At 37.6% G+C, this 23446-nt stretch overlaps 1 protein-coding gene across 1 annotated transcript in view; it reads left to right on the top strand.

Moving 5' to 3' along the window:
• Window positions 1-23446, top strand: part of LOC136874292 (HEAT repeat-containing protein 3) — a 198262-nt gene that overhangs the window by 155579 nt on the left and 19237 nt on the right. The window contains exons 9-11 of the mRNA XM_067147931.2: window positions 7811-7932; window positions 14031-14167; window positions 20465-20580. Coding sequence (XP_067004032.2) covers window positions 7811-7932; window positions 14031-14167; window positions 20465-20580 — 375 coding nt within the window. The remainder of the gene's footprint in view (window positions 1-7810; window positions 7933-14030; window positions 14168-20464; window positions 20581-23446) is intronic.

The following is a 23446-nucleotide window of genomic DNA, read 5'->3' on the forward strand; positions in this document are numbered from 1 at the left end:
ATTGGAAATCACAAAAAGTATGGTTGTGGTCACACAAAACCGTGTGTCCGAAATGAAATGGCATGTACTGCAACACATTGTTGCTTTTTTACAGGGTGAGTTGGCCGTGCGCTTAGGGACGCACAGCTGTGAGCTTGTATCCGGGAGATAGTGGGTTCGAATCCCACTATCGGCAGCCCTGAAGATGGTTTTCCGTGGTTTCCCATTTTCACACCAGGCAAATGCTGTCGACAGATGGAAGAAATGATACCGATTTCAAGTTGTATCTCGTAGTGATTTCATTTTATGATGCTACTCAAGAAAGTATTATAAGTACTGTTTTATCGGTCCCAGCATTGGAAGGGGATTCGACAGGTACAGGTCGTTACATAAAATCAGCTTCATGGTCCGTATCGCACTTCAATAGATTCACAATTAAGTATTTATTTATTTTCCACCTAGTCGATACAATGATTGCTTAAGGCAATTTTTAATGGTCAAAAGTGGTACATGTTTCGTATATTATCAACATCTTCAGCCACATAACACTGTTTAGATGAAAAATATATAAGATTGACAAGATTAAAACAAACAAATAACTCAAGAGAAAATATATAAATTATTTCTACAATAGAAAGCAGTCGTCAAGGAAACACTTGTACAATATTCCATAGAGAAATTGTCCTAATAAATATTCTTGTCTGAGATAGAATTTAATGAAGAAGAAACCTCTATTTTAAGTCAAGGCCCTAATTTCAATTGGCCAAGTTCAAACAAAAGTTATGATTTAATCACCACATTAGCTGAAACAGAAACAGCAATACAGAATCTACCTGTAGACTTACAGAATGACATAAGGTATGAAGCTAAGAAGAAAATTCCTATTTTAGTAAAAGGTTTACAATCACTTCGAGGCACCAACAAGGCGGTTAATAACTTGAAACAAAAAATCAAACTAAATAACTTAATTATCACAAAAGCAGATAAAGGAGGAACAGTTGTAGCCTTAGATAGAAATGTTTATATTGAAAAAACAGAAACATTTTTTAATAACAATTCGTTTAGTACAGTTGATAAAGACCCGACATCACGTATTCAGAGGGATCTTAAAAAACTATTAAAAAGCACGTCTTTCTTGTTTAATGAACATGATGTGCAAACATTAATAAATATGAACCCTAGACTCCCGACTGCGAGAGCACTACCGAAATTACATAAACAGGGAGAACCAATTAGACCTATCATAAATTTCAAAAATAGCCCCATTTATAAAACTTCTAGATTTATACATAATTTCTTATCAAGTAAATACGTATTTCATTGTAAAACACCTATCAAAAACTCAGTGGATTTTTGCAATCTAGTTAAAGATTTTAAACTTGGATCATCTCACACGACATGTTCGTTTGACATAACCAACATGTATACAAACATTCCAATAGAAGACACTATCAGAATCATTAAGAAGAATTTAACGAAGAACAAATTAGTAAGCATACCAGAAATTGAAGATTTTATTAATGTTTTAAAATTTGTGTTAAATCAAAATTATTTTACGTTTAATAATAAAATTTACCGGCAAAAAGGACTCTCAATGGGAGCCCCAGCATCAGGAATATTGGCTAATATATACTTAGACTATTTGGAACACACGAAAATTATTAATCAAATAGAGGGTTTGGATTTTTGGACACGTTATGTGGACGATGTTTACGCTATAATAGATAACAGACTCACCGATAGCAATAAAGTTTTAAATATATTGAATAATTTGGATTCCAATATAAAATTCATTTTAGAAGAAGAAGTTGAAAAATCACTGAATTTTCTGGACATAGTCACAACAAGAGAAGAAAAAGGATTTTCTTTCAAAATACACAGAAAATCCACTTTCACACTGACCACTATCAAGAACAACTCGTTACACCCTGAGGCACAGAAAAGATCAGCATATTATAGTTACGTTAACAGAGCGTTTAGTATTCCTTTATCCAAATCTGAAAGGAATAAAGAACTGTTGTTTATCCGACAACAAGCCCTCTTGAATGGTTTCAACAATAACATGATTGATAAAATAATTAATAAATTTTCGGAGAAGCAACAATCTAAATTAGCATTCGAACCTAGTAAAACTGAAAAATATATCAAGTTCACATATAATAATCCAAACATTCATGTAATAACAAATTTATTTAAGAGAAAAAATTTCAAAATTGCATTTTCCACCAATAACAACATAAAACATAGTATTTTCAACCATGATACAATAAATCTCTCGGAAAAAGATAAATTTTTTGATTCCGGTATATATAAACTCACATGCTTTGAATGTAAGAATACATACATAGGACAATCTGGCCGCAATTTTAAAGTTAGATATTTGGAACATGTGAATGCTGAAAAACATAGAAGATTCTCAGCAATGGGATCACACATGACTGCCACAGGTCATAAATTTACCAACATAGAACAAGACCTGACCATCATAAAAAAGTTAAAAAAGGGCAGCTTAATGAACACATATGAAGACCTGTACATTCATCTAGACCAACTTGTAAAGAAAAATGATAACCTTAATGAGGCTGTAGAATATAAGAATCCATTATATTATCAAATTCTAGTATATTTGAAAATGCTTGAGAAGGATCAAGAAAAAAGAATTGGAATTTCTCCACCTACAGATAGCCCTACAACTTATTCCTCCTCAGTTGAAGCTATAGGTGACAGCAAGGAAGTTCTTGACACACCTATATCCCCCGCTCCTCCACCTCCTCAGGTGCAACAGCAAGGAAGAACGCATCATCATTATTACACCCGGCACAAAACTGTGAAAGAATGACAGGAGTTACTGTTCCAAAGGAAAGCAGGCTTAATAAGATTTGACAACTAGGAATTAATTATATTTTCATCTACATTAATAATAAGAGCTGCACTGTGATATCAGGATTTCTTCATTTCGATAATTACTTCTAAATTGTATAATTTTTAATTTATAAATTGATCTTTTTTCATGAATTATTAAGAAAAGAATATTTATTAGGACAATTTCTCTATGGAATATTGTACAAGTGTTTCCTTGACGACTGCTTTCTATTGTAGAAATAATTTATATATTTTCTCTTGAGTTATTTGTTTGTTTTAATCTTGTCAATCTTATGTTAATTTTAAGGACACTTTCTCTAAAGCATTTCTTTGTCAATTTTATATATTTTTCATCTAAACAGTGTTATGTGGCTGAAGATGTTGATAATATACGAAACGTGTACCACTTTTGATCATTAAAAATTGCCTTAAGCAATCATTGTATCGACTCGGTGGAAAATAAATAAATACTTAATTGTGAAGGTACAGGTCGTACGAGTTGACGTCGCATCAGCGACCTGCGTGTCTGAGGATGGGTTCCTAACTACGATGGATTCTAATGATGAAGATGGCGCGTGAACACACGTGCGCCCGCACGCGCGCGCGCGCACACACACACACACCGTTGAGCTATCGGAATTAACCAGTGAAGGTTAAAGTCCCCGACCTGGCGGGCAATCGGACACGGGACCCCCTGGACCAAAGACCAGCACGCTAAACATTTAGCCACGGAGCTGGACAACTTGGCTGCTGAAAAAGCTGCTATAACATTCCTGTTGAGATTCCTGTTGATATTTTCTATTATTTTTTGCTAGTGGCTGTACGTCGCACTGACACAGATAGGTCTTATGGCGACAATGGGATAGTATTTGGAGAAGAGTGCCAAAAGAAAAGAACAATTTCAGAAATTTCTTTGAATGCTTGGAAAGGAAACAAAGAAGTTGTTCAAACATATGTGCACAAGATAGTTATCCCTAGGCAGGTGTTTAGACAGATTATTAGATCAGTGGGATCCACTTCCTTAATTTTTAAGGATGAGTTGGTAGTGGGAGCTCTAAATATTTCTGTCAGTTTTTCTTTTCTTTACTACAGTATACCCAAAGTAGGACACAGTAGATCTGATGACAAACAATTGACCGGGTGAGTTGGCCATGCGGTTAGGGGCGTGCAGCTGTGAGCTTGCATCAGGGAGATAGTGGCTTCGAGCCCCACTGTCAGCAGCCCTGAAGATGGTTTTCAGTGGTTTCCCATTTTTACACCAGTCAAATGCTGGGTCTGTACCTTAATTAAGGCCCCGACTGCCTCCTTCCCACTCCTATGTCTTTCCTATCCTGTCGTCGGTGCGACATAAAACAAATTGAAAAAAAAAATCAATTGAAGAGAGTTCATATTCCTCCTCCTCATCCTCTTCTTCTGCCAAAGGAATGGCATGTTCTTGCAAACATGACTCACCTGCTCCCAGAAACGTGAATCCCACTACATCTCGTGAAGAAAGCTGTTTATGTTTCTTTCCTCTGACCTGAACAAGGCATTTTGTATTTTTTATATGTAACTATCCCATCATCTGATAAGATCAATTCAGTCCTTCAGAGTGCTTCCCCACATATTTATTTACTGTTTGAATTAATGATGGATCTATTGAAACAGATGCTCACCAAGTTTGTCAAACCAAGTGTAGTTAGACGGTCGGCATTGCTTGATGTCCAAGATCACCCAGTCAAGAATCAGAAGGATGATGAATGAATTAATTGGCATTCAAACCTCAAACTTGGTTAAGGCGCTACAAGATGAAGACAATTCTCTGTTTTTCTCATTAGTTAGTAACTATTTCTGTGCAACCTGTGACTACATGGTTAACAAGTTCCCTTTTAAGAACGAAATGCTAAAACATGCACAGGTTGCTAAACTTGATGCCATTGAAGAAGCACAGTTTTCTTCTGTTGTTTTTTTGAGAAGTTTTCTGTTATTTTATGTAAAAGAGAAAATGAAACAAGATATAACGCTGTGAATGAACTCTGAAGCCAGTTTGCGGCTTTTCAGATAGACGACATATCTAGTGTTGTAAGGAACCAAACTACAAATGATTCAAAATGGGCACAGTTGTTGAATATCCGTGGAGCTGATGGACCTTATAAATATGACAGGATCTCTATATTCATGCTGCCTGTTCTTACCATATCACATAGTAATGCAGAGACCGATTAAGAACAGAATACTGTTCAGGTCATTGATGTCCAGTGGAACTCGGGAAGCCATTTCCATTTTGAAGACCACAAGTTCTGAAGCATGTTATACAAACACATATTGTATTGACTTTCTCAAGAAAGCAAAGCAAGCCACAACTTTAGCTGTTAAACCAGAATGAAGATGTGTATATGATGGTGTAAATAATTTAAATAATTTGTGTGCATATAATTCTGTACAGCAACATATTCTTTACTTCAAAGTTTTAATTAGTCATGTGCATAAACAAATTACGTTGTGTAAAAAGATTTCATTGATGCATTTTAAAGATATCTGTGTTAGTTTAACTGAGGTGAACTATTTTGTCCCTTATAAAGCCATTGGTTGCATTTAGTGTTTTATATTAATGTTGTTGAAGAAAATACATGAGTTTTGTCATGTTTTACCGCATATTGGTGCATTGTATTCAAGCATATTTTGACGTACGGGGATTTTACTGATGGGTCATTTGGAAAGTTGGCAGGTGTGTTTTCGGAACCTCATTATTTATAGTAGAATCATTTCCACACATATAGTGCTTTTCCAGAAGAATGTAAAACACCCTTTCCCACTTTCTCAGTCACCCTTCATGATTTAGTGAGTGAGTCAAGCCTCTGAGAGTGCTGCAATATCTGTACGATATCATCTCAATTTGTGGACAGTAAGAGGAGTTCCTTTCTCTGGCCTTTCACATACTACGTCATCAAAAGAAGGTTCTGACATTCCAGGTAGCAAAATAATATTTACGATATTTTCAATTGCAGTGTGGTGCAGCGATTGGATGCAGTTTTCCAATCAGCTGTTTGAGTGGCTGGCTGGGTTTAGGGCACCTTTTCTAGCCCCCTCCCCATGCAGGTTGAGTAGAGTGGTTCCTAAATAGGGCTGATTAGTCATGGATACAGCTACTGAATTGCTCTACAGCCACAGTTCCTAAAACAAGACAACTGTTCATACATCTGCCACCAAACTTGCCAATTTGTCACTAGATGTTCCTAGATTTCATTTTCCTCCTCCCTCATAGCTCTTCGATTGCTGCTGGACTTTGAAAGGTCCGCTTAGTTATTCTTTTGTGCGCCGCTGCATGTTGACAAGAGCATGTTCCTCGACAGAGTAGAAATTGGTTTCAGTGGCAATTTGTTGCAGTCTTGTCACCATCCCAGCCATCTGTGCAGCTATTATTTCTGTGCCTGTTAAGTCATTGAAGTCTTTGTGGGTGCCTTCTTCACCACAGATGCCATTAAGTTTTTCGCTGAAAGTCTGACAAGGAGTCACTACTATGAGTGAAGCCAGCTGTACCAAGATTTTTCTTTTAAAGGTGCTATTATTCCTCTGTCTCTTACCCCTTTTCCTGGCTTGTGCATTAGTAATGTTATCACTTACATTCTTTAACATTTATACTAATCTTTTTTTATATTTCAAGACTTCTGGGTCATTTATTATGTGGGTTCGTCATATATTCTGGCCAGTATGGAAATGACTCTTCATCTTCAAATTTACCACACACCTGGTACACTAGTGATACTCCCACGTGGCGCTTCCCAGGTGGTAGATAGGGGGATCCTAACTGGCTTGTTGGCGGACTTGAGCGAAATAAAATAGCTCTCACAGACCAAACACACAACCCCCTGTGGGTAGGGGACGCAGACGAAGAATACACCCACAGTACCTCCTGCCTGTCATAAGGTGCGACTAAGGGATGATCGAATTAGGACCATGAGACTACTTGTAATTAGTACCATCACGCAGGGAACACCATGGGTCACCTTTACTTGCGAGTAGTACCACTATGTTAGGTACACAATAGGTTTGTGATTAGTAGCAACAGTGTGTGAATCAGAATGGGTTTTACTGTATAGTACCCGTGATTAGTACCACTACATACAGAACACCACGGGCTTACGTTGCCTGTAATTAGTACCATTATGTGAGAAAAACCACAGGTCTAGGTGTTGCCTGTGATTAGTACCACGATATGAGTGACACCGTGGGTCTGTGTTGCCTATAATTAATACCCACTATGTGAGGAACACCACAAGATAGTATGAGTCCCTGTGATTGGTACACCTACGTGAGGAACACCATAGGTTTGCATTGCCTGTAACTAGCGATGCAGTGCGAGAAACACCATAGGTCTGTGTTGCATGCGCATATTACATTACCTGTGAGTAGTACCATAATGTGTGGAATACCGCTAGTCTACGCCACTTTTGATTAGTACCGCAACATGACAAAAACCATGGTTCTACTTTACTAGTAATAAGTAGCATTATGAGGAGCCGATGACCTGGATTTTGGACCCCTTTAGACAAAAAGCATCATCAATTCAGGATTGTGCTTTAGAAGCAGTCCCTTGGTCAGTAATACTGTTGTTTTACACTAGTTTCTGGGAATGTGGGGCATTGCAGGTCAGATCCACTGATTGTTTTAAATTCATATTACTCCATTCATTCTTTGTCATCGTGTTTTGAATTCTGGTCAGTGGATGATTTTGGACTTTTAAATTGTCATTACATTTCATCTCATTTCGTACCATTAAGGGCCAATGATCTAGATGTTAGGCCCCTGTAAACAACAAGCATCATCATCATCTTTAAATTTATTTTCACAATTAAACAAAATTGAACAAAAATAAAGTACTGTATTTGTTAACATAATTTAACTGATGCAAGATAATAATAACAATAATAATATGAACTTTTTTTTTTCCCCTACATATTACTGATATTATTATTTTGCTTGTAATTAGGTCCATGAAGCTATTATTGCTCAACAACTAGTGCAGAAGATCTGGGATAAGACAATACTCCCAGCTGAGAATGTATGCGACATACTGAAGGATCATCCGGAAGGCAAACACATTTATAAAAGGTGAGTCAGTGGTGAAAAGAAGCATAACATTGCGAGTTCTGAGTGACTCAGACAGTAGAATGCTGGCCTACTGAGTCCAAGTGGACAGGCTCATTTGGGTGGTATGTAAAGGTATCGGTACTCAAATATGCCAACCTCGTGTCAGTTTGCTGGCACATAAAAGAATTTCTACGGGATGAATTCTGTCAGTTTTTCTAAGACCATAAAGGTAGTTAGAAGATAAAACCAATAACTTTTTTTTTTACAGCATTATGCCCATCTGTAGAGCGCGATAGAATTTCTTTTACAGATGTTGATTTTTTCCTTCTCCCGAAATCTCTTCATCTGGGCACTGAACACTTTTCTCCGTTCTTCAGTCCATGATTTATTAGTCCTGGTACTCATTTTCTCAGCAAAATGATGGGTGTTGACTGCTTTTTTGAACCATAGTCAATCTTGAATAATTTCCCATGGGGTGCCAGTTTCCTGAAGGTCTTTTTCTATTTCACTAAGCCAGTTATTCTTGACTTTCATTGAGAGAGCAAGGTTGAGAATCATTTTGGTGAGCCTGTCATTGTTCATTCTGAGAATGTGCCCTTAGAACTTTAATCGCCTTTTCTTGATGGTGTCGGTGATCTTTACAGAATGCTGATAAAGCTGCCAAGACTTGCGTTTCTTCCAGATTCCCTCTGAGTAGACCAGATCAAAGACTTTCCTCATTATTTTCCCCTTCTATTTCTCTATGTCATTAAACATTGTTATTATTGTTGTTGTTCGTTGGGCCCTTTAAGCAGCTCGTAGAACCGTTAGTTACCTTTGGTCTTCTTGTTCTCCACATCCTCCCAAAACTTTCTTATCCTCTTGCTATAAGTCTGTTGTTTTTTGTTGTGTCCGTGTGTGTTTGAATTTCAGATTTGTTGCCATTGATTTATTATTATTATTATTATTATTATTATTATTATTATTGTACCGGGTGGTACACCTCTACGCCGCACATTTAAATTTTCCGCCTTAAAGTACTCCTCTACAGGAGAAACAGTGAACTTAAAACTGGACCTACTTAAATTTTTCCTCTGAAGATGTCGTGTGAATTTCGACTAGTTTTGTTTCCTATTTATCTAGAACTGTGGGCATTCTCTCATAGATGCCCCTGCAAAAAACTATGATCATGCACCCTGGAGCGAAGTGAAGGAACTTTATTTGAAGAAATTTTGTATTCTCAAGTTTGTTCTTTACTAAATTTAGTGCATTCATTTTTGGGTTGGCAATATTTATCCTGTCTTCTGCCTGTTTTGATTTTAACCAATCAAGAATTTCTGTAATTAATTTTCTACCAATCACAGGTTTCTTCTTCGATTTTGGTGTGTAACTTTAAGCGACCCAATAAAATTAAGTGGGTGTGGCTGTTTTATTCATGAAAGGTCTCGAACTTTCCCCGAGGGTATAAAAACTGCTGATTTTCACGTCTCCTGGCCACTTGATCTACATCTAACCCAGTGTATGGACGTGTAGCAGGAGGTGGGAGGTGCCTCTTTCATCAGCCAGCAGATCTTCAGTAAGGTAATGGCCATTTAACATCCTTATTTCTTGCTAGCTCAGCAGTTTAACCCGCGGGAAAGGTCCGAAACTTTTGCCATGTAACCTACCTTTCTGTAATGTAAATTTCTGCCGGCTTATGTAAATATCTTTAATTGTAAATCGGGGATAGAGAGTACTTTACCCTCTCGAGCTCCCCTTCTGTTTGGTTTGAGGTGACTGTTTTGGTAACTGATTTTCTTCTTTTCCTTAATGTTTTAAATTTCTTTATTATACGGGTCACCTCTATAGTTTGGGAATAGCCCCTGTTTCGTCGGCCTAGTGCCTTTTAGGTTTTAAGAAGTTACATGTAGGAGTGCAAATTCTCGCCTCCATCCCTTTGTATTTCAGGCCATTTACTTAACATGTTCTTTTCTGCTAAGGCCCAGTAGGTTGGGTACAAGATACCCCCGTTTCATTTTGTAAGTTGTGCCTTGATGGCGATTAATTGTAAAGTCGGGTATTGCCTTTAATAGGCTTAAAAAATTTAGAGCGGGTCAGCTCTTTTATGCATTGTAAAAGTGCCTCTAGGAGGCTGGACATGTGTTAATTACGGAGCTGGTGCTCCTGGTACTAGGGGATTTCTGCCCCTTTGTAAATTTATGCTTCTCTGTAAATTTTGTTCTGGAAATGCAAAAATTGTAAAAATGAGGGCTTATAACCGATGTGTGTTACAGAATTTGAAATCTTGGATCTCTTTCTAAGTCTTGATTTTAAATTGCTTGGTCATTGTTATCTCACTCAGTGAGAAATTGTTTTTTGAAAATATAACCTTCCATTTCAGTTTAAATTTTTTTCTTGGCATTTGTAGTTAGACCCATTCACCCCAACACCTTCTTTCACCTCTGCTAATACACCAAACCATGGTAACAATTATTATTATTATTAAACATTGTAATACTTTTATCTTCTTTTTAAACCTGATAATAAGATATGGTCTGATTGGAAAATTTAAAAACGAAGTAGGAACAAGCAAGTTTTTTACTAAAAACAAATATTTTGACATTTTTATCAGTGGCAACAGACGGAACCAGTATGAAATAACAAGGTGATATGCTTCACATAAAAGGATACATGGGTAATGAAGAGTGTTGAGTTGGTGAGTTGGTGAGAGCTTGAGTGAAAACTACATACTTAGTGTTAATATCCACGAGCCAATGGGTGTACAGAATTGGGATCTTAAGGTACAGGAATTGATGCTGAAAAGAGGTGTTAATTTATATTTGTATTACTGTTAGCTGTGAGGAGGTTATGTTGGTTGAGGTTTGAATGCTGATAGATCCGTTATTGGGATTATCACCTGTAAAATCATGTGGCTTTAGAAAAGGCACGAAGACTTGGACCCTTGGCCAAAAGTTAAATGTGTCAAAGTGGCTCCAGCTACCTCAGAAATATCTGGAAGAAAGATTCATAATTAGGGGCCCTATTTTATGGTGAATAAAAATCTTAAATTTTGGTAGAAAATGGGATTGATTTCTGTGTTATTGCATATAAAAATACAAATTTGGCATTATTTCACATGAAAACAAAACCTCTCTCTCTCTGTCCATAACATGAACAACAATTGGAACTTGTCGCCAAGTGTCGGCATAAAATTCATACCGTTTGATAGGTATTGTCAAAATTAATATTGTCTAGTCAATATGGGTTTCAAATTTGATGTATTATTTCATAATTCTAAATAAGTTTACGCATTTCCAAGACCATGAGTTCAAAATTATTTTCCATCACTGAGATTGCAGATGTGCTCAACTGCAGTCTCCAGCAGCACAGAACTCGCCTCACGACATTCAGCTGCCCTAAATTTGAGATGCTCCCGATGAGCCTTTTGACACCTGAAATTGTTGATTTTTACTTTTTGGAATTCTTACAAGCTACTCTATTCTCCCAGATTTGGTTTTGACAATTTTGAAAACATTCATTGTCCATACACCGCAAAATTTCACAAAAGAAGGTGGACATTCTTTCGCATTTCTTCGCACCTCAGTTTTCTCAAATGTTCACTTTTTAATCATTAACTATCCCTACTCAAAAACAGTAAACACGCCATTTACGTCATGTGGAACACTGGGAGCAATACAGTTAATGGCGTCCTGGCTTATCCGTCAAATCAGAAGCTAGTTTGGGCTTCGGTTTACGGCACTAAACTTTATGATTTAAGTATTCCTTGTTAAATGTTACCCAAAAATCCAAAATTTCACAGGGAAAAAAAAATTGTTGACAAAATCAGAATTTTGCATTAAAATGTAACTGTCGTATTTTGCATTATTTTGCGAGTATGAAATTATAGGTTTGACCTAGGAAGGCGTGAAACATAATGTACTGGCCGTTTGTAAAATATGACCACGTTTCATTAATCCCATCATTCGTGAAACTAGGTATCCCTATTTATAACTGAAAATGAAAATCTACAACCTGTTTTCCAGTCTTCGACCGGGTCAGGGATGGAATGAATGAATCAGATATAGGCTGTTAGTACGATGGCGTCGCCACTCCCTAAGTGGTTTATATTAATGACTGATAGATGCTATGAAATGAGAATGGAGAGTGTTGCTGGAATGAAAGATGACAGGGAAAACCGGCGTACCCGGAGAAAAACCTGTTCTGTCTCCGCTTTGTCCAGCACAAATCTCACATGGAGCGACTGGAATTTGAACCACGGTATCCAGCGGTGAGAGGCCAGCGCGCTGCCGTCTGAGCCACGGAGGCTCCCCTGTTTATAACTACCAGCCATAATTCTGTCCATAACTGGAAAAAAGATACTTCTTAGGAATTAATTTTATCTCTCTCATAATTTTTCAGCTGAAATAATCTTGTGAAGAACTTGCCTAGAATCCCTTACATTCAAAATTCTGATCAGAAATGTCATGGGGTTGTACCTTAGTTAAGGCCATGGCTGCTTCCCTCCCACACCTAGCCCTTTCCTATTTCATCGTCACCGTAAGACCTATTCGTTCCGGTGCAATGTTAAACCACTAGTAAATAAAGAGAAAGAAATGTTGAAAATATAATTTCAAGTGTAATATATTAAAATACAGAAATTACAAAAAAGTGGATACTGTACATAACCATGTTCAATTCTCCACTCTAAACTTCAGGCTTTAAATGGTGCTAATGTGTTCAAAATTCAGTGAAGTAATATATATATAGAAAGAAATAGCTAAGTGTACAAATATTTATCAGTGTCTGTAAACTAGAAAGGATGTTGCCATTGTTGCTTTCACGGCCCGTACTTATAGACATGTTATAGACTTTTGGGCTTATGCCGTGTCAAGAAAATAAGGTGAACTTCCTTGCGTTTCGCAGAGAACTTTGCTCTGCATCATCAGAAGAAAATCTCGACTGTCCACGAGAAAGGCTTCTCAAACAATGAAGTTTGAATTTAGACGTTATAATCAAAGTGGAAATGGTACGTTCATTCATCATCAGATGGCTCCCCGGACACGGTACAACGCTAGCGTTCGAAGCGGAAGCTGACGGAACCATTAGAATTGGTCTGAGAGGGTCACATAACATAACAGGTGTACACAACATGACATTGACACAAGCCCGGAATGAAACATCTGGTGATGAGGAACGTCGGAATTTGGAAAACACTGAAATGAAATAACAGTAGTCAAGGGACAGGGAAGGGAACTACCTACGTAAATCCTTAATGGCTGGCCTGTCCCTTCACTGTTGCTATTTTGTTTCGGTGTTTTCCATATTCAGATGCCTTAGAGTTAACGATACAATTTATTTTTCGGATATTCTATCTCTTAATTAACCTTTCAAACTCTTCCACATGTTTTCTCTGCAGTCATCACTGTAACAAGGTCCCCTTCAATAAATGGCCAAAGGTCTCTGGCCGTATGTAAAGCTGTTCCGTAGCTGAGATGAACAAAAGATTCACTGCTTCGATAGCCTCCAGATCAGTATTTTCCCCTGATATCTTTGACAGTTCTTCACATTCCTCTCCCTGATGTTTATTATATTAATTCGTGTGGCACAAATTAAAACTTTGATTTATTGTAGTTCTTTGTCACACACTAAACACTAAGTGCCTTCTCCGCATATCATAAAGCTTTACATGAAGCAGCCCCCCGTAATACTTTGATTATAAATGCTACAATTTTGTTTGTCTAGAACGCTACTCTCAACCTATAGACACATTAAGGACAACCTCAACTTGACTCGATGCACGCCACCCAACCCCACCATGAGCTCTTGCTTGACATCACACACAAAAAATAAGGACTTGAACTTCCTGCACAAATGTCACAACTGATTGAATTGTCCTGTGCTGGCATGTAACAATACAATAATATACATAACAGCATGAAATGATGGGATAAGAGTTCACCCATAAGCAATGATCTGTTCAGATAGCTGTTCAACATAAAATAAATGTATATCAAAATGGCTTTAAATTAGGAGCATTAGAGATAGTATTAAAGAAAGAATTTTTGACTGTACTTTATGTGGGTTTTTAAAATCAAACTGATACCTTTGCTGTACTAAATGATTAGTTTAAAACTGATGAAAGCACTTTCTTAATTTTCCAGAGTTATTACAGTTCGATGCCGAGCATTCCTTTGCTTGAATAATATCTTGTCAGCCCTGGATGTGGATGATCTGGGAGGACCTAGTAACCTGTATAAAATGTGGGTTAGCATTGGAAATTTAGTTTTTAAACAAGCCAGTAAGTATCTTATACTCTATGTACATTTTCTGGTAAACTAGTGGTGAAGGCAAATGCTTAGGCTGTAGTTCTTTCCTACCTCATCATTGACATAATACATATCTGAGTTAGTGCAAAATTTAAAAAAAAAAAAAAAAAAAAAAAAAAAAAAAGAGGAAAAAAATTATTGGTCATTATATAGGGTCTCTCTTATAAACCCAGACCAAACTCAGTGTTTGTACTCTGGGCTCCAGCACCTGCAGTATGGGAGAAGCACTCATAGTTCTTCACCTTGCAAGCAGCCTGCACGTTTTTGACCTAGTGAGCATGAGTCGCCAGTCTGAACCTCAGCTGTTAACATTCTGAGACAGTTATCATTGCAACACCATATTTTCGTATGTATAAGTTCTGGTTTTATCTTAATAGTTGTTAGTGTGCAGAAAATTCTGATGGCGTTTATGATGTCCCTCGTTATAATAGGAAGATTAGTGTTTAGTGTGCTTTTAGTGCAAGACGAGTAATTGGGCCTGTTTTTTTCGAGACGACGATAAGTGCAGAGAGGTACGAAGATGACATTTGGGTGATGCCATTCTTCCATCAATTAATGGAAGAAGAAAAATCGTGTGGGTGGTTTCAACAAGATTCAGTCGCTGCTCATACAGCTGAAGTTTCCCTTCTTACAATCTCGGAAGTGTTTGCAGACAGAGTGATCAGTGCTGGTCTGTTTACTCCTCGTTCTCCAGATCTAACACTGTGTGATTTTTACTTGTGGGGTAAACTGAAAGAAAAAGTTATTGAACAAATCCTCACACATTGGAGGAACTGAAAGAAAGCATTACAAATGAAATCAGACACATTACAGTGGCAAAACTCACTCACATCACACAGAATGTGGTTACCAGATATAATGCCTGTATAATCCAGGAAGGACGACACTTCCAGCATCTTTTATAAGATAAGATTTCATATAAGATTGTATACATGCTTAAAGCATGGTGGCCGCATGCGACGTAAGTTTGGCTGAGGCAGCTGTTGTAGCGCAGAGTACGAACACTGTGTGTTCGATCTGAGTTTATAAGACAGACCCTGTATTCAAGTAGAGAAACTTCTGATGATTTGTTATGCTTGCAGTGACTGAACTTGCTTTCTGCTGAACGTTAAGGTTAGCTTGTGTCACTAAACAAAGAAATGGTAGGTACCACTAGTTGTTTGCAGGTGCTCGTTCCATGACCACTAGTGCATACAGTTCCCAGCAAATCGGTTCTGTAATATCTGAATGGACTGTGACTGTAGCGAAACCCATGGTGTCAATCATCCCTAACACCCTTCTTATAGGACTTTTTCTTTTTTCAGCTTATCCCAAGTATTTTTAGGGTAATTACAAAAAGGCCAGACAAAGTAAATAAAAGAGAAATATTTTAATGTAAAGCATTTATCCTCCAGGAAGGAGGAACAAGTTCTCAGCAATGTGATGCAATAACTTGGCAACAAGTGCTTTACAGGGTATGGGTAAATACCTAAGGCAGTGAGGGAGAGATTTTAACGACAGATGGAAATGTTTAAAGCAGTAATTAAGGTCAAATTTTAGGCCTTATGAATTCAAATGTTTTATGCAGGCCTCAGACCTATGGGAGTAACAATCTCACTTCCATTTGACAGGTGAGGGACTCCTTATAAGCATCTTGGTGAATGAAATGGATGAGGAGCCAAATAGGCTTATGGAAGAAAGAATGAAAGAAAGAAAGAAAGAAAGAAAGAAAGAAAGAAAGAAAGAAAGAAAGAAAGAAAGAAAGAAAGAACTAGATTAGTCAGCAAAAAGGATATGTCTGTAGATATGTATTTTCTGATAAAGCAAACCTCAAGTGGGACAGCAACATAACTTATTCCCTTCTTACTGTTTAATTATTACAAACATCATATGAGGAGTTTGAGAGTTCAGACACACTTGAGATCTCTAATTACCGTATTTACGCAAATAATCCCCGCCACCGAATAATCCCCGCACCCTAACTTTAGGAAGGCTGATTTTGAAAAAAAAAAATGCCAATATTAACTCAAATAAAACTCGCACCCCAATTTTGTGCCTCAATTTTTTTTTAAATATGCGGGTATTATTCACGTAAATACGGTATAAAGTATGAAGGTGGGGGTTGATGCAGACATGTATAGCAAGCAGAGTTGATGAAGTGGCAGTGTGTATATGGGAATGAAAAATGCTTTCAAACCACAAAAGAGTATGAACTCAAGAACAAGGAGTAAGTATGAAATGTAGAAAGTCATCCAGTAGATATTGTGAGTGGTCCACAGACAATTTGTGTTTTGAAAATGTTGTCATTAATTCTCACTGTTGTGTTTTAAATATGCTTCTATAAAATCAAATACACAGGAAATAGAAAGAAACAATATCACTATCAAATCAGAACCCTCCAGATACATTAAACCAGTCATATGTTGCAAGAGCTATTTATGCCGTTCTGCCCTCCTCTTTATATTTCGCATGTTGATTGCAGTGAAGTGGCTAAACTCATGGTTTATTCATCTTTGGTTAAATAATTTTAATAATATTTAGTTTCATATCCAGTGTATTCCCCTTGCTATACGGTAAAGGTTTGCAGTCTAAAGTGTGTCATTAACAACACTCACTATCATTGGTCTATTACGTGACACCGCCATGTCATAGGTTGAAATGTGCAACTCAGATTACATATTTATTTTGCATTTTCATGCATTAGATGTAAAAAGTAAATTTTGTTTTATTATAAGTGTCGCTCAGTAGTACCATGGGAAGAAGAAAACCAAGTTTTACGAAACATCATCATCATTGCATCGTAAGTTTCAACCAAACTTTTTCATGACTTGCGTTACAATAAAGTTCATTTCATAGAGATTAACATTTTTAGCAATCATACAATTAGCAAACTGCTTATCAGAATATGCTCGTCTAATATGATCAGAGTGCTCAATGCTGGATTCCTTATTTCAGTTATAAAAAGCTGGCATCAAATCACAGTATTTCTTGACTAACTCAGTTCCTGTAAACATGATCAGTTTTGGATGCAAATACCGTATTTCACGGCATAATCGTCGCACTTTTTATACCAAAATTTTCGAAAAAAATTGTAGGGTGCGACCATTATACGATGAATATTTAATACCAGTATTTGTATTACTCAAAAAATGTATTTATAACTAAATTGTATTTGATACAAATTTAAGATGCACATAATACTCGCGTTTATACATCAAAATAATTAAAATAGTCTAAAACAAAATTCATAATTTTTCGCAACAATTCGGCGAACGTTTTTCCAACCTGAAAATAAAAATGAACGTATTAAGTTAATTTGTCATTAATTTGAGTATTAAAGTTAAAATATTACACTTGCAAAAAATTATCGCTTTGTTGTGAAATGCGGACTTACCGGTACACAATTTATTCCAAATCTTCGGTGTCGCTATCGCAGGTTTCGCTATCTGATGCGCCGTCCTCGCCTCTGTTAATACCAGTATCAGATTCTTCGTCTCCCTGCCACACTGCGTCATCCCAGTCCTTTTGAAGCTCTTGGAGACTAGTTCAGGTGGTATAAGATCCCAACTCTTCTTCACCCACAAGCATAACAAGTCCAAGGGTGGACGCCTGATATTTCCGGCGGGCGTCAATTGCTGATCGCCGCTCATCATCCACTCGTTGTAAAATCGACATAAGTGGTCTTTAAAGGGTTTATTAACACATACGTCTAGTGCCTGCAAAGCAGATGTTAGGCCACCAGGAATGACTATCTGTCGTGTCTTATTTGTAGTGAGAATTTGCTTCACTTCGTTCACGAGGTGACCTCGGAAACTATCTAAAACAAGCAGAGCTGGTTGTTTTAGTAGTGCACCAGGTCTTCTATTCCACACAGTTTTAACCCAGTCCAGCATGAGTTCTACGTCCATCCAACCCTTTGGTTGCACTCGTTCATGAATTCCACGGGGAAACTGTATATTCTTAGGCATCGTTTTCCTCTTGAAAATGATGTAAGGCGGCAACTTTCTCCCGTCAGCTGTAATGGCTAGCATTGCCGTGCATCGCAACTTCTCACTACCGCTGGTTTTCATTAATACACTCCGTGATCCTTTTAGCGCAATAGTGCTGTTGCGAGGCATATCAAAAAAGATTGGAGTTTGATCGGCATTACCGATTTGAGAAAGCAAGTACGAAGTTTCCTTGCGCAAACGTATGACAAATCGGTGAAAATTTACAATCTTGTCCGTGTAATCAGCAGGCAACTTTTGGCTTAGTGTTGTTCTCCTTCGCACCGACAGATTGTGTCGTCGCATGAACCCCTTAATCCACCCACGAGTCGCCTTAAACTGAGTTACCGGTATGTTGTGTTTGCGCGCTACCTCCTGTCCCTTAATTTGTAACATTTCATATGATACACTGCAGCCATTGTTACGTATTTCACTGACGTACCTAAACACTTCTTCGTCAATTATAGGAAACTTCCCTGTTTTAGGACCTCTAAACGCGCGTCTAGAAGGGTTTGTGCTTTTTAGCTTGTTTTTTTACTTTCCGCCAGTCACGCACCAACTTTTCACTCACAGAATTTTTTTTTTTCTGCAGCTCTGTTCCCGTGCTGTTCAGCGAAGGCAATTACGCTTAGCTTGAAGCCCGCAGAATAGTTTCTATATTTACCCATAATCGCCTATAAATGCTTCACACGTTGATGTTTTGCGATATAAATGACTTTCCGTAATTGTTCACTATTAAAACAAATTATTTCTGCAAACACCCAAAATACAAATTAAAAACTTAAATTCTCACGCACACATGTCTACAGTAATCACGTAAATCTGAAACAAATAAATGCATCTGTGATCTGTCCATTCCAGAGCAGCCAATACTGTTAGGCAGCAAGGAAGCATGCAACAATTTATCAGTTTAGCTCGTTGGTTGCGACACACTACTGCGCTTGCGCAAAGCTCGCAAACCGGAGCTCTAGCTAGCGCGGTGTAGATCTACTGTATAGTTGACTGTATTCCGAGACGTCAGTAACAAACATTCATTTTTTTCAATTTCTTTTAAACATACGGTAATTAGGTTAATATTTCTTCCCAGTTATTGATGATTTTACATTACATTACTGACGAGTTTATAAAATAAAACTTTAATAGCATTGGATAATAATTATCTTGACTGCTTGGATAAAAGTTTTCATCCCATGCCCGGACACTTATGACGTAGTAGTAAGATAAGAGTCTAGCGATGACAACTGAGACATCGTAAATAATTCGGCTGAATAATTCCGTGGAAATCTGCGTTATCATCTTGGATTTCACTTCGTGCGCAATAACACAGGAGCCGGCCCCATGGTGTAGGGGTAGCGTGCTTGCCTCTTACACGGAGGCCTCGGGTTCAATTCACGGCCGGGTCAGGGAATTTTACCTGTATCTGAGGGCTGGTTCGAGGTCCATTCAACCTACCTAGCCGGTATTTCCTGGCGACGTTGCCGATAAGCGATAACTTACAGCCTTACGTATTTCAAATGGGAACTCATAATTTGTAGGTGGTGAATAAATAGTACACTGTCTCGCGACCACGTTGTCAAACTGCCGATAGTCTACCGGTAAGCCATGCGTCGTACATATACCGGTATTATTTATTTATACGTTGTGCAACATGTCGCAAACGTGACTGTGTTGCCAAATTGCCCATAAACCATACACGTATTTAAATTGCGCATTCATGTGCAACTTACGTTGCAGTTCCATTTACCTTTTAACCAGATTAGTGAACAAAATTTGGACGTGCGACGATTATGTAATTAAAGGTTTAAAGTCCGATTTTTGTATTGAAAATAAAGGATGCGACGATTACGCGGTGGCGACGATTATGCCGTGAAATACGGTATAACAAAAACTTACTTGATATATTGAATTCTGATACTTTCACATTGTATTTTGAAGTTTTGCCAAACTAATTTCACCTGATGTTTCCCAGAAAATATTTACACTTTTTTTGCATCCATGCCCCTCTTTTCATGGAATGACCCATTCAATAAAGGAGCTCGACTAACAGAATTAATAAATATATTTAACACCCATCCCTTATGCCTTTGACATGATAACCATTCAGTTACGTTTGGAATCTTTCGAGTATCAGGGTAATTACAAACCTCTTAAACATATCGTATTTACTTCAATCATCAGATACAGTATTAGTTATCTACATATGGTGATGGTTCTGTTTTTTACTTCTCCTTAAGCCTTTGTCATCATGTGTATAACATTGTTTTGCTTTGCATTTAGCATAGTATTATTATCCACCCATTTCAGACCCATCTGACACAGAGTTGCTTGAGGCTGCCACGGCTGCTATGAGAGCGGCTCTGGAGAAGCTTGCAAAAGTCAAATCTGACCTGTTTGGTCAGTTACAGGAGTCTGATATACAGGTAATTATAACTTTTAGAATACCTCTCCTTTACAAAGAGAAATTGGATATTGTAGGGCATTAACCTCTTCACTTGCATTTTTTAAAATGTTGATTTGGTAATATTCACGATGTGCTAAGGAACTTGTCTTACTTTTTACAAAAACTTTAGTTTTATATCCACCCAGTCAATACAGCTTACTCTCTCTGACACTGACAGCTGTGCTGGGTGCACTATTGTAACCTCGAAGGATATCCTCTTATTAACGCCCTAATGGACGGATAGACTTACTTTAATAACACCGGGATATCCTTCATTTATTGTAACAGAAGAAGAATGTTCCTTCAGTGATACGCCGTTGACAGCCACATCAACAATTAATCAGTTTTATTTGCACCAGTACTGTGATATTTTCTTAGAGCCTCCATGGCTCAGGCAGCAGCGCGCTGGCCTCTCACCGCTGAGTTCCGTTGTTAAAATCCCGGTCAATCCATGCGAGATTTGTGCTGGACAAAGCGGAGGCAGGAGAGGTTTTCCTCTGGGTACTCCGGTTTTCCCTGTCATATTTCATTCCAGCAACACTCTCCAATATCATTTTATTTCATCTGTCATTCATTAATCATTGCCCCAGAGGAGTGCGACAGGCTTTGGCAGCTGGCACAATTCCTATCCTCGCTGCTAGATGGGGGCTTCATTCATTACATTCCTGACCTGGTTGAATGACTGGAAACAGGCTGTGGATTTTCATTTCACTGTGATATTTTCTTGTAATGCATATTTTTCTATGATCCATGATTGGACTACTAATAGACAATGGCTTTTTTACGTCATCTTTTGTTCAACACAAGTGCAGTTTTGAAATCATTTTAAGTGTCATTAATCTTGTGACCTGCTAGTTTTTATTTAAGTCAACTTGACCATTTATCAGATGACTTTTACTGTATACACTAGTGTATTTTATGTGTTTGTTTTTGTAGCCTTAACTCATGAGGTTTAACCCCCCCTGTTTATGACATCACTACCATGTCCTAATTCTAATTTTATGATTAATAGCTGATTATGACCGCTGTGTACGGTCGAAACTAGTAGTGTTTGAGAATAAACTATATTGATTATGTGGATAATAAATTAACGTTTTTGAATAAATAAGTCACATCCATCTATATAGGCCCAATCATGAAACTTACCGGTATTGCTAATAAGGAAATTGTCTTACGACCTAATAGATGGTATTACATTCTTTATGCTTTAAGCAAAGTGGTGTCATTTTCCTTTTGTAGAAAGCAGTGGTGTTGGTGATTTATTATTTTAAGTACAACATTTTGTAGAATATTCATTGTATTTGAAAACTCATTTGTTCTCGTAGTAATTCAGTCAGTAGGAATGTCTACTCAAAAAACTGTAACAGATCAAGAAAGAAAAGATAGTTTACTGGATATGAAGAAGAATGTGACATTTTCAAAGCTTTTCCTGGTTATTCTAGCAACGAAAGTACTTGATCTTTTGATGTTTATTTTAGCAATTACTCATGTGATGAAGTATGTAGAGATTGCAAGTAATGCTGTTTCAGGACATTGCAAAAACAAATCTGCATGAATAGGTACATTTCTTGACACAAAAATTGAGCAGACAATTGTAACAAAAAAATCAGTATCAAAACTTTGTATACACAGTCTCAGGTTTTTTATAACAAAATATTTATTGTCTTGCTCCTTAATATACATTTGTCCAGGAAACCTACGTAGTTCTGTTATGGTAGTAAAGTGACAAGCAGCATTTAGAGCAGTTTGTAGCAAATGTAATTATATAAAATATTTCAAGTCAAAGAAGTCCACCCTTTTATAGGTGAAGTCTAGATCATTGGCCAGCATGTTCTATGCTCTGAGCGAGCAGCCATGCTCCCTGCTCAGCAATCTATATATTAAAAGAGTTTACTAAAAACAGATTTGGCAAATCCATCCGTCCGTTCTAGTGAACCGATTTGCTTTATTTTTGTTTTATTCTCTCCAGAATTGCCTGCTGGTGAATCATGAGACATTGATAGGTCTCTACGACGAGCCAACTTTGCGTAATCATAAAATCAAATCATTAAATGATCACTCCAATAGCTGCAGGCGAAGGTTTACCCTAACCCGCAATACATTCTGTACTTAGCAGGTTGCTAAGTGACTAACACTTCCATCAATATTCTAATATATGTGATTTTCATCCTTAGTAATGTCATTGCATGCAGCCATGTTTGATTACTACCAAGTCAAGCCAGAGAGTATGCACTTCCTTCAAACACGGAAGAATACTATTCCCTGCTAGTTACTCTTTGATTCTCTAACCTTTCCAAGGTTCCGAATATATTCAACAGATGGCAGAGCTTTCCGAATAACTTACTTGCTGCTAAGAGAAAAAAGTCTATGTGCACACAGACTTCATCATGACATTCACCTTAGACATTATCTGGGAATACCTACCGAAGGATAAGCTAGCTAGACTAGAAAGAGTGAAGGCCATGTATCATAAAGTTCTCTGCCAGGCAAAAACCGCTCCTTTGAGACTAACTTATGAGTTAACAATATAATCGTTATATATAGAACTACGATTAGAAACACCATTGCCTTCTACGACACAATACGAAGATTTACGTCAAGAAATGCAGGATAAAAAAAGGAATATATGGATAGATTTTTACCAAACAGACCGAGCTCGATAGTTGCAGTCGCTTAAGTGCGGCCAGAATCCAGTATTCGGGAGATAGTAGGTTCAAACCCCACTATCGGCAACCCTGAAAATGGTTTTCCGTGGTTTCCCATTTTCCTACCAGGCAAATGCTGGGGCTGTACCTTAATTAAGGCCACGGCCGCTTCCTTCCCACTCCTAGCCCTTCCCTGTCCCA

Source organism: Anabrus simplex, chromosome 5 (assembly GCF_040414725.1).
Source record: "Anabrus simplex isolate iqAnaSimp1 chromosome 5, ASM4041472v1, whole genome shotgun sequence".
NCBI lineage: Eukaryota > Metazoa > Arthropoda > Insecta > Orthoptera > Tettigoniidae > Anabrus > Anabrus simplex.